General features: G+C 41.8%; 1 protein-coding gene across 2 annotated transcripts; it reads right to left on the reverse strand.

Moving 5' to 3' along the window:
• Window positions 1–1,438: 1,438 nt before the first annotated feature.
• Window positions 1,439–10,988, reverse strand: LOC138737002 (torsin-1A-like). 2 transcript variants are annotated; one of them, XM_069887360.1, is made up of 6 exons: window positions 10,744–10,822; window positions 10,068–10,164; window positions 8,074–8,339; window positions 4,802–4,977; window positions 3,436–3,563; window positions 1,439–1,745 (listed from the first exon to the last, which is right to left on the reverse strand). In XM_069887360.1, the coding sequence occupies exons 2-6, from the start codon at window positions 10,147–10,149 to the stop codon at window positions 1,501–1,503; spliced, it is 897 nt and encodes a 298-aa protein (XP_069743461.1). In that variant the 5' UTR covers window positions 10,150–10,164; window positions 10,744–10,822; the 3' UTR covers window positions 1,439–1,500. The 2 variants fall into 2 exon arrangements, with proteins under 2 accessions (XP_069743461.1, XP_069743454.1); XM_069887353.1 differs by lacking the exon at window positions 10,068–10,164 and having other exon boundaries at window positions 10,744–10,988.
• Between the last annotated feature and the right edge of the window lie 426 nt (window positions 10,989–11,414).

Genomic DNA, 11,414 nt, shown 5'->3' on the forward strand with positions numbered 1-11,414 from the left:
ATGGCAATTTAATGGACAAACTCTTGGAAAGGCAACATGCTGTGTGGGATCAACTCACACAATGCTCTTGGGTCTTCAAATGCCTCCTAATACCACAATCTTCAATCCTTCCCTCATTCAGCATTTCCATTAATCCTCAATTTCCAGTTCAATTTGTAAAGTCCAGCCTTTCCATTGCAGTCCACATTCAGTCAATGAAAACTGCCCTCCCAGTCAGCAATATGAAACACACAAGGTGAAAACTTCTATGTGCACAAATTGGGCACTTAGAGGTCCTGATATTTATTGGAATGCACGAGATTTGCTCCATTTACAAAATAGAAATCCTTCATATTCAATCTCCACATCCCTTCAGCATGACCACAGGAATATACCACACAAATATCAGATACTCAAACTATTTCAGTGCTCAGGATATTAAATGCAGGTTGTGATTTTTTATTTATTTATTTTTTTTAAATTTTTTTTTTAATTTTATTTTTTTTTATTATAAACGCTCAAAAATCTGGCCTCAAGATTCTAATCTTCAACAATGTCAAATCAAACACCAGATTTTCCATTTTCTCTATTCACCCACCATGAGAAAATACTTATCGCCCAGTGACATGAGAAACGGTTAAAGTCAGTCCACTGCTCTAGGAATAGGTGGGTCTGGTCCTACTCTGTGATATCCACAATCTTGTGGCAAGGTCTCTGCCCATTGTGAAATTTGGGCAGAACAGAGAACAGCTCTGCATCCAAGTATTTCCCAGCCTGCACAAGTGCCCAACTTGTGCCACCATCTGGTAATATGCTTCAACATCTCTCCACCCACTATCACTGAGGGGAAAGTCATCTGTTCAGGATTGCATGTAAAACTAGCCTGCTGCTTGTACAGATGTTGATTTGCCTGTTAATTACTTCCAACTTTGTTAGTTGTATCCCAGCTGCATTCTGGATCAATAAATTATGTTTCTGAAACAGGTGCATCAAGCTTGGAATAAATCAAGTTACTTAAATTGGCAACAGTGATCTGGCACTCTCACTAATATACAAACATTTAAACTAAATTTCCTGATTTGCAGCAGTAGAATTCTTCACTTTATCAACTTATCTGGATGTTTATTTGATCTCTCTTCCTGAAGAAGTGCTACTTTGTTTAATGTAGGCATTCAAGCACAACCTGATAGCCTGCACTTTAAATGCAACTCGTAGACTGGACACCACATCAGTGTCATCGTGAAGACAGAAGTGAGACAATTTTTCATCATCCATTCTTGAAAACATGATTCAGAATAAATATTTTCATTCAGCACTAATTAATCATTTTGATAAATCAAATAACTTTAAAAATCCAGTAAAGTGAAATATATTTCTTTGAAACTATATAAATGGTCCCTAAAACAGGACATTAGTCCAAATGTTAACTGTAAATCACCAAATTATTTTGACTCCTAGATGTGATCCAGTCTTCCCTTTATATCCACCATTAATACACAAATTGACTCACATGAACATTGCTTACAGGCTAAAGTCCAACCTGGCAGATACAGTCTTGCAGCCAGTTTGAGAAAATAACTTTTCCTGTTCTGGAAAAAAGTTCATGGAATTCACCACTTCTGTGATTACTTCATTTCTGATTTCTAGTCCTCTGGAAAACATCTCACTTCTGACACACTCTTTGACATGCTTGTGTGTCAGGGGTAGAAATGGTACAAAATAATCAATGAGCTTTTCATTTATAATATCAGAGTTCCAGAACCCACCTGTAAACAAACACAGGTACATGCTGATGCAGAAATGAACACAAGACTGTACACAAATCCATTACATAATGCCCGAGTAGAGAATTCCAGGTTAAAAGAAAAATTACAATACAAAATCAAAGGCTCTGTACTTGTAGGCACATAACATTTGAAACAAACTAGTTGATCTGACAGTGCAAATGGGGATATATAGGATTTGATAACCAAAGAGATATAATTGGGGATGTGAAGGTTGTAATTTCATGACATTATGGAAGGGCAGGAACCAGAAGAAATAAATGAAGGAATGGCTCTGTTAACTATGCCTTATTGAATAGAAAGGGGCTGTATGTGTGTACCTGTAAAATAAACAGTTAAAGGCAGAATAGACAATTAATACTGGCCTTACCAATGTGGCCCACAATCTAATCTGACACACCCTGCCTCTTGTGAAGCGAATTGAACGTCATAATTGATGTGTCAATTGACCTTTGCGTCCAAGTCTAAAGATCCTTGAAGGTGGAATTGCAAGGAGATAATAATAAAGCATATGGAATACTGGCATTCATTGGTCAGTACAATGAATGCAGTCAGGGAGGTCACACTCCCAACTTCAGAATCAGAATTTATTGTTATGAACAAGTCATAAAATTCGGTGTCTGTGGCAGAAACATAATGCAAACATTCATATTATAACCATGTTGCATGACTATAAAATAAAAATAATAGTGCACAAAAAGTAAGGCAGTGTCTTTGATTCATTGATTATTCGAGAATCTGATGGCGGCAGGGAAGAAGCTGTCTTTGTGCCGTTGAGTGCTCGTCTTTAGGCTCCTGTACTTTCCCCCCCGTGGTAGCAGAGTGAAGAGGGCATGACCTAGGTGGTGGGGGTCTTTTAGGATAGAGGCTGCTTTCTTTTTTTTTATATAAAGACACTGCCTCATGTAGATGTCCTCGATGGAATAAAGTCTGGTGCCTGTGATGTTTTAGGCCGAGTTAACAACCCTCTGGAGTTTGTAAAGGATTAATCAGACCTCAGCTGGAGTACTGCATGAGGTTCTGGTCAGCACACTATGGGAAGGATATGGTAGCACTGGGTGCAGAAGAGATTCACCAGGGTTGGAGTATTTTGGTCACAATAAGAGACTGGAGAGGCTCAGTCTGTTTTTCCCAGGAACAGAGGAGGTTGAGGTGTATAAAATTACAAAAGTTATAGATTGGATAGACTGCAGTAATCTTTTCCTTTATTAGAGGTCAATAAAACTAGATGTTTTAGAGAGGATTTGAGGGAGATATGAGAATGACGAGTACATGAAATCCAGAGAGAGTGATGGTTGCAGAATCATTGACAACATTTAAGAGGTATCTAGATCAGCACTTGAACGAAGCAGGAATTGAAGGCTATGGGCCAAATATTGGAAGATGTTTGTGTGCACTGGTTGGCATTGACATAGTGGGCAAAATGGTTCATTTCCAAGCTGCATGATTCTACCTCAAGGATATGTGTGTTGGTAGAGCTGGAGTCCAGGGGCTAGTTAACGTGAATGTGGGGGGAAATAAAGTGGATCAATGTGGGATTAGTAGAAATGGGTGCTTGATTCTCACGACAGATAGTGAGCTGAAGACCTGTATTCTTATGACCCTATTTCACTCTCTCAGTGTTAACAGATCACAAGCAGATAATAGGATGCCTTTTTACAGAAGAACTTACTGTTCTTGTTATTGAAAACAGCCCTGGAGATATTAGACTCCAAATCTTCCAGTTGAATTTCTTCCCGATCTTTGCGATCCTTCCAAAATTTCAGCACCACCTGATTGATCTGGTCACCTCCTGCATTGCTGGTTACAAGACACAATCACACACAGTGAGGGGAGTGTTCTCCCTCAATGGCTTTTTATGGGAAAGAAATGAGCTTCATTATCCAGAGTGCTGAGGGATATTGAGAAAAGGCTGGGTATGAGATTCTTGGGGCAATCAACGGTAGTGCCCTGGAAACAGTCAGTTTTACAACTGGGGAGTTGCTGAAGGTTCTGATGCACATGAAGTTTGACAAATCTCCTGGGCCTGATCAGATATATCCAAGGACACGGTGGGCAGTCTAATACAGGTAGGACCTACGCTGTGAATGGTAGGGATCTGAGGAGTGTTGTAGAGCAGAGGGATGAAGTAGTACGGGAACAAAGTACCTTGAAAGTGGCATCAGGGTAAAAAAGGATTTCAGTTCATTGGCCTTCATCAGTCAGAGTATTGCGTACAGAAGTTGGGAGGTGTGTGGCAATTGTACAAGATGTTGGAGAGGATGGTGTTCAGTTTGGTCACTGTGCTACAGGAAAGGTGTCATCAAGGTGCAGAGAAGATTGATGAGGTTAATGCCAGGACGTGGGGACCCGAGCTACAGGGAAAGTTTGAGCAGGTTCAGGTTTTATTCCCTCGGAGCGCAGGAGGTGTACAAAAATCAGGTGAGGAATAGATGAGATGAGCACAGAGTATGAGAATTATTAACCAAGGGTATATAATGCGATCATTAGAATCCACAAAATCTTTCACAAAAAAGTAGGGTCACACTAAATTGTGGTTTCAATAAATCTTTGTTGTTACAGTTGAAATCAAAGCACAAATTAATTTTTAGTAAACCAGAAATGGCAATTTTACCAGCAGGAAACCAAGTGTGGCGTGAGTGCTGAGCACTCACAGCTTAACATGCTTAGCAGAGTTACAAGCGGCGGACTGTCCCCACTCCTGCCCCAGGGCTCGACGTCCCTGCTCCTTGCTTGCTTAATTTATCCCTATATAATAATGGACTTGAGCACCCACGGATTTTGGTATCTGCGGGGGTGGGGGCAACGACTCATCGTGTTGTATTCAAATTCGCTTTAAATCTGGGCACATAAACTCAGGGTTTCACTTTACCATAAATAAAGTCATAGGGAAGCACAGGGCTTTAAAGGCTTATGGGAATTATTCTTGCAATATTGGTGCTCTTGCCTTTCAAACAATGTGCAACTAGACTGATAGAAGACCAAATCTATATCAGAATGTTGACAACATTATGTTATTGTGAGTTTACATCACTTACCTTATAAAAATAAAAATTGCTTTCCGATAATTTGTTCCATACATAACATGCGAATGTCCCAAAAAGGATTTGATGGCATCAATTAAGCCAGGATGCATTTTATCCATTTCATCAAATATAAACACTGATCTACTGCAAGCACTCAGATTACCACTGATCCAAGTTTTCAACTGCTCCTGCAAAGATAAGGTGCAAATAACGAAGCAAAGTATATAATAACACTGCTTCAGACAATGAGTTTACCTAAGGGCAGGGCAAGCTTTTTTTTAAATTAAAAAGTCTCTTTCAAGAACCAAAGCAAATTCTCCCACTAAAAACAAGGTAATTTCTTCAAATAAAATGCAGCGAGTTGAAGTTAAATATAAATCATGTAGAGAAAATGAACCTCAATTACTTAATGCAGTGTGGTCATCAGGTTTGAGTGTTAGGGAGATTACCCACAAATCTCCACTGTTGATTGCTAGAATTGTGACAAGATACAATCTGTGTGGGACCAGATTATCCCACTAAATGCTGCACCTAGACTGGAACAGAAGCACTAAACAAGCTAATGAAGGGAGAAAGATAGGTGCTGACAGATGCAGCTCCCTCTCATGCAGCAGTTCTAGATGTGATCAAAATTTAGCCCTTTGTTCCAATTTACCTACATCAGTGCCATCTCCCCTCATTTGGAGATACATCTCTCAAACCATCCATGAGTCCATCCAAAGTTTCCTTAAATATCTCAACCACCTTCTCTAGCATCCCATTATTTACATACTACTCTGGTTTTTTTTTTTTTAAATATCTCCCCAGCTCCTCCACCTTAAACCGATGTCCTCTGGGTAAGTGTAATTCCCTTTGGGCAAAAGACTGTGCGCTTTTCAGCAACTGCAAACTGATCTTTTTCTGGAGTGGAACAGGAAATTGACCATTTCAAAGTTGATTCTGACCACTCCTGAAAATGGTGTCTATTATCTTTGCTCCCCGACATAATTTCCACATGGGATGATGCCTTTAGTTGTGCAATGCTTGTTTTAAAGCACAGCAGAAGAGCTATGATCACATTGTCCTACAGGCTCAACATAATGTTGTCAATGTTCTGATAGAGCAAGAATAATTCCCAAAAGCTTTTAAAGCACCTTCCCCTGTGCTTCTCTATTACTTTGTTCATGTTATATAGCAGAACTTTCCATTTTCACAGTGGAAACGTGTAGAGTTATCTTTCTTCTTTCTTTGGCTTGGCTTCGCGGACGAAGATTTATGGAGGGGGTAAAAAGTCCACGTCAGCTGCAGGCTCGTTTGTGGCTGACAAGTCCGATGCGGGACAGGCAGACACAGTTGCAGCAGTTGCAGGGGAAAATTGGTTGGTTGGGGTTGGGTGTTGGGTTTTTCCTCCTTTGCCTTTTGTCAGTGAGGTGGGCTCTGTGGTCTTCTTCAAAGGAGGTTGCTGCCCGCCAAACTGTGAGGCGCCAAGATGCACGGTTTGAGGCGTTATCAGCCCACTGGCGGTGGTCAATGTGGCAGGCACCAAGAGATTTCTTTAGGCAGTCCTTGTACCTTTTCTTTGGTGCACCTCTGTCACGGTGGCCAGTGGAGAGCTCGCCATATAACACGATCTTGGGAAGGCGATGGTCCTCCATTCTGGAGACGTGACCAACTGCACGAAAACCAACAAGGTCGGGTCAGATACAGCAATGAGCTCTCTGAACCCTTCTCCATTAACAATGGCGTGAAGCAAGGCTGTGTTCTCGCACCAACCCTCTTTTCAATCTTCTTCAGCATGATGCTGAACCAAGCCATGAAAGACCCCAACAATGAAGACGCTGTTTACATCCGGTACCGCACGGATGGCAGTCTCTTCAATCTGAGGCGCCTGCAAGCTCACACCAAGACACAAGGGAAACTTGTCCGTGAACTACTCTTTGCAGACGATGCCGCTTTAGTTGCCCATTCAGAGCCAGCTCTTCAGCGCTTGACGTCCTGCTTTGCGGAAACTGCCAAAATGTTTGGCCTGGAAGTCAGCCTGAAGAAAACTGAGGTCCTCCATCAGCCAGCTCCCCACCATGACTACCAGCCCCCCCACATCTCCATCGGGCACACAAAACTCAAAACGGTCAACCAGTTTACCTATCTCGGCTGCACCATTTCAGAGTTATACATCATAGAAATAGGCCCTTCAGACCAACTTGCCCACACTTGCCAAAATGTTCCACCCATACTAGTCCCATCTGCCTGCATTTGGCTATATCCCTCGAAATCCATCCTATCCATGTATCTGTACAATCTCCATTGCAATGGTCACCAGCTTAGCAGAGGATTGTAAAATTACCCCAGCAAAGTACATGGGCCCCTTCAACACAATATTCACTTCTCATTGGTACAGAGGGAGCAGGGAATCAAGAACATTGCAAAAATCACAGAGATTACCACCCCCCAGTCCCCAACTGGCCAATACTGGCTGGTAATAAATGTCTTGCATCCTTTCCTACAAGAAGTGTGAGGTGATGCATTTTGGAAGGACAAACCAGAAGGCTGAGTACAGGGTTAATGGTTGGTTACTTAGGAGTGTGGATGAACAGAGGGACCTTGGGTTCAGATCCATACATGCCTCAAGGTCACCACACAGGTTGATAGGATAGTTAAGAAGGCTTATGGGATGCTGGGCTTCATTAATAGGGGGATTGAGTTCAGGAGTAGAGGTCACGTTCCAACTCTACAAATCTCTGGTGAGACCGCACTTGAAATATTGTGTCCAGTTCTGGTCACTTCATTATAGGAAAGATGTGGAAGTGATGGAGAGGGTGCAAGGGAGATTTAGCAGGATGCTGTCTGATTTGGAAAACAAGTCTTATGAGGCAGAGCTGGGACTATTTTCTTTGGAGTGTAGAAGGATGAGAGGCAACTTTTTTTTTTATTTTTTAAAATGTCTATTAGATTATGAGAGACATATATTGGATGGACAGCCAGCACCTATATCCCAGGGAAGAAATGGCAAACATCAAAAGATACATGCACAAAGTTAGGGAAGGTAATTTTATATTGGGGTAATTTAAAAAAAATATAAACACAGAGTTGTGGGTGCCTGGAATGCTATGCCTTGGATGGTGGTGGAGGCTGAAACATTAGGGGCATTTAAGAGACTCTTAGACACGCAAATGGATAAAGGAAAAATAGAGGGTTACAGGGTAGGAAGGGTTTATTACTTTTTTTTTTAAAAAGGGACACATGGGTAGGCACAACATTGAGGGCCAAAAGGCCTATCCTGTTCTGTCATGTTCTAAATGGCTTACCTTGTACAGACAGATCTGACTGGCATGAGGAAAGTGTAAGGTAGGTACAAACTGGTGCACGTAGAAACTTTTCATTCCATCCCTGTACAAGTTCTTCATCAACAATGAGGTAACATAGCTTTTTCCAGTCCCAGACCAACCGTGGAACGATAACACAAGTGGCTTCATTGGAGTGCTGTTCTCTGTAAACTGTATAATGGAGCTGACAAGCACCTCTCTGGCTAGATGCTGCCCATACACATGACGATACAGATCAAGTTCCAGATCTAGAGGGAAGATGGGTCCACAAAGAATGTTAAATCACTACTCCACCTTTTAACATTCCATGTCACTATTAACAATTTATTTACTCAAAAGAAACAGTCTGGTGAAAAACTGAGGGTGAATGTGGAATCCAGACCATTTGATACAGCTGTGGATGGAGGTACAAGATCCCAAACACCACTCATACAGAACTCTTTGGCCCACCATGTCCACTCTGATCTTTATGCATCCATTTATAATAACCACCCACTTTGTTCTACTAACATTCCATTCAGCTTCTCCAATTCTGGCACTTACTTACAAACTAGTCGATAGAACCTACTAACCAACACAAATTGGAATGTGAGAAGAAACTGAAGCACCCAGGAGGGTCACAAGGAGAATGTGGAAATTCCATACAGGTGGCACTGGAGTCAGGATTGAGCACAGGTCATTGGACCTCTGAGACAGCAGCTAACTAGCTAGTCCACTGAAACACATATTATTCTCTTGATTGTTTTGGCTGCAAAAAAAAAAAAAAAAATTTTCCTCATCATGTTACATTGGAAAGAGGACATTCCATGAGAAACTATTCATTGCATTTCATAATATACTGGCACCCAAGCTTCAGAGTTTACAGACAAAACTTTTGAGTGGGAAGAGATTTCCAACCGACTCAACCATCTTATCTCATGTTTAGCTGGAGAGCTCAGACTTAATTCAGATCTATTCTGAAGAATTTGTTACAGACAGTTTCCATGACTTTGAGATTGTGGACAAGAGTTATTGTTTCCAATCAATGAGCAGTAATCTGTGCTTGAAGTGATCTGTGTAAAAGTCAGCTGACAGTAGACTTCCTTGGTTGTGAACTTCTCAATTGAATAGCATCCAAAGATGGGGCAATGTAGGAAAAAGTATGAGTAACAGACAGGATTAATATTAGTCAATCAGCATTGTATCAGGGCAAGACAAGGAATTTTTGCCCAGTTTCTCTTTCTGCACTTGTATTTGAGATTGGTCCTCAGTTTTGGAAAGTAGTCAAGCAGCTCAATGTACATGTATTCATAGAATGCTCTTTTCCAACCATCACCCCATCCTCCATCAGTCTACTGACTCCCAAGCCTCGAGAGGTAAGGATGCGATGACCCAGCTTGTCCCCAGGTAGCTCAAAATTGACTTTGGATCCCATCAACCCGTATCAATTCAAGACAGAAAATCCTTCCAAACCCCACACCTGACTGATGAATGATCAATCAGTCAACTTCACCCTGACCATCATTTGAAGAAAAAACAAAGAGAAGCAAGGATGAAGAATGCCCATCACACAGACCAGCTCACAATACCATCACGAAGATGGAAGAGACCAGGACTGGCTTGGCAGCAGGGAGTGAGTGAATCAACACGAGGAAGTAGCCAGGAACAGTTCAACAAGCCAGAGCAATGAACTCCCAGAACATCTACATTTTTGCCTACAGAGGAATGAATTAAGATTCTATAGTTTTTCCAGACAAAAATGCATAGTATGTTAACCTCTTTTTGAGTTTCACCACCCTCCCACATCAGAACCCATATCCCATTAATTTTGCACTCCGAGCACTGAACACTGAGCAGAATATGAACCCTGTCAATATCTTGCCCGAGGACCCACACAACAGCTATCCATTCTTCAGGCTGTGCAGTTTTTAACTTCTCGCAAAGCAAAGATAATCACAACAAAAGACCATGTTAGAGAACCTTTCAAGTTCTTGTACCTTCAAAAAACTCTTGGGGTGCTGGAGGAATTTCCCACAGAGACAATGAAGAAATGCCCACATGGTATGTGGTCCCAGGCATCAGTTACTCATGGAGCTAGATATGGCAGATTTGAGAGATGTCACAGAAGTTTATTGAATTGGTTCAGTGCACATTGTAGATGGTAAACACTGCAGCCTTGATAGTTATAGAGGAGGTTAAGGTGATGGATGAAGGGTGTTTGGTTCAAGTAACATTAAGATCCTTGAGCAATGGTCAGTCACACAACTCAACTTCAACATTCATAACTTTTCATTGAAAATAGTGGAAAGCCTGAGGGAGTCAGAGACAGGCTGCTCAATGAAAAATAGTCAGCCTTTAAATTGTTCTTGTGGCACAATGTTTATGTCACAGATTTAAGTTTCTGCCAAATTAAAGCTTCCCCCCACCCCCAACTGTTTTTCTTGAGACTAGCATAAATATTTACATGTACCAAAGGGCCTCATTTTGTTAACCTTACCATTCATTTTTTTAAAATAAAAACGTCCTTAAAATTATTAGATTTTGCATTAATAAAACGTGAAAACTGAAGAACCAAAGTATTTCCACTGCATGCTTGCTTCGACAAAACAAATGGCCCAGTTGTCTGTCTGTGGATTACCCTGCCCCGCTCCGTTAAGCTGAAAGGTCACTTACCATCCAGCTTCGCCTGGAAGGCGCAGGCGTCCGACAGCTGACAGTACATCGACTGAAAAGGAAAGGCAAACTCCCAGCAAATTAAACCAGGAACAAGGGAAAAACAAACCAACCAAAGCCCCAACTCCCACTTCATCAACTCCATCACCTTTAATAGGATGACTGCCACGTCGCCTGACACGCATGCGCACTCAGGGGCGGTCGCTTTCTATGACGTCATAGCCCAGTCTCGGTCAAAATGAGGAGGACCAGACTCGCCCAATGCTCAGTTCCCCTAATCCCCGTCTCCATCAGATCCATTCATAACTGCAAACGATGGGAAAGATTTACCTCAAGGAATCGACGGGACAACGATGATTTTGTTAAAATGGTTCACTTTCTCCAGGTGTTGTAACTTTTGGCCCCCAGGCAAGGAAAATTCAGGGGATCACCTTGAAGCCTCACTGACCCACCACAATGATGATGGTAGGAGACCATTCGAGAGCCACTGAGAGGACGAGGTTATAAGAATATCCCCAACCTCATCGTCAATGAAGCCAAGTTGAGTGCTAAAGAAGTGATTGGAGTGATAAGCCAAGAATGCTGACTAGATGACTGTTTCCCAACCATCGCAAGAGGCCAGTGTCCAGGCCGCTTTATTCATACCAGCTAATATCACTTGAGACTTAATA

This window comes from Narcine bancroftii, chromosome 1 (genome assembly GCF_036971445.1).
Source record: "Narcine bancroftii isolate sNarBan1 chromosome 1, sNarBan1.hap1, whole genome shotgun sequence".
Classification (NCBI taxonomy): domain Eukaryota; kingdom Metazoa; phylum Chordata; class Chondrichthyes; order Torpediniformes; family Narcinidae; genus Narcine; species Narcine bancroftii.

What these genes read in the sequence shown, in the direction of transcription:
- LOC138737002 (XM_069887353.1), bottom strand. Translation starts at nt 10,888, where the DNA reads ATGGAGTTGATGAAGTGGGAGTTGGGGCTTTGGTTGGTTTGTTTTTCC. An exon ending in CTTCCAGGCGAAGCTGGATG is followed by an intron (nt 8,340 to 10,743) that starts GTAAGTGACCTT and finishes TCTTCCCTCTAG; the next exon opens with ATCTGGAACTTGATCTGTAT. An exon ending in GCAATTTTTATTTTTATAAG is followed by an intron (nt 3,564 to 4,801) that starts GTAAGTGATGTA and finishes TCTTGTAACCAG; the next exon opens with CAATGCAGGAGGTGACCAGA.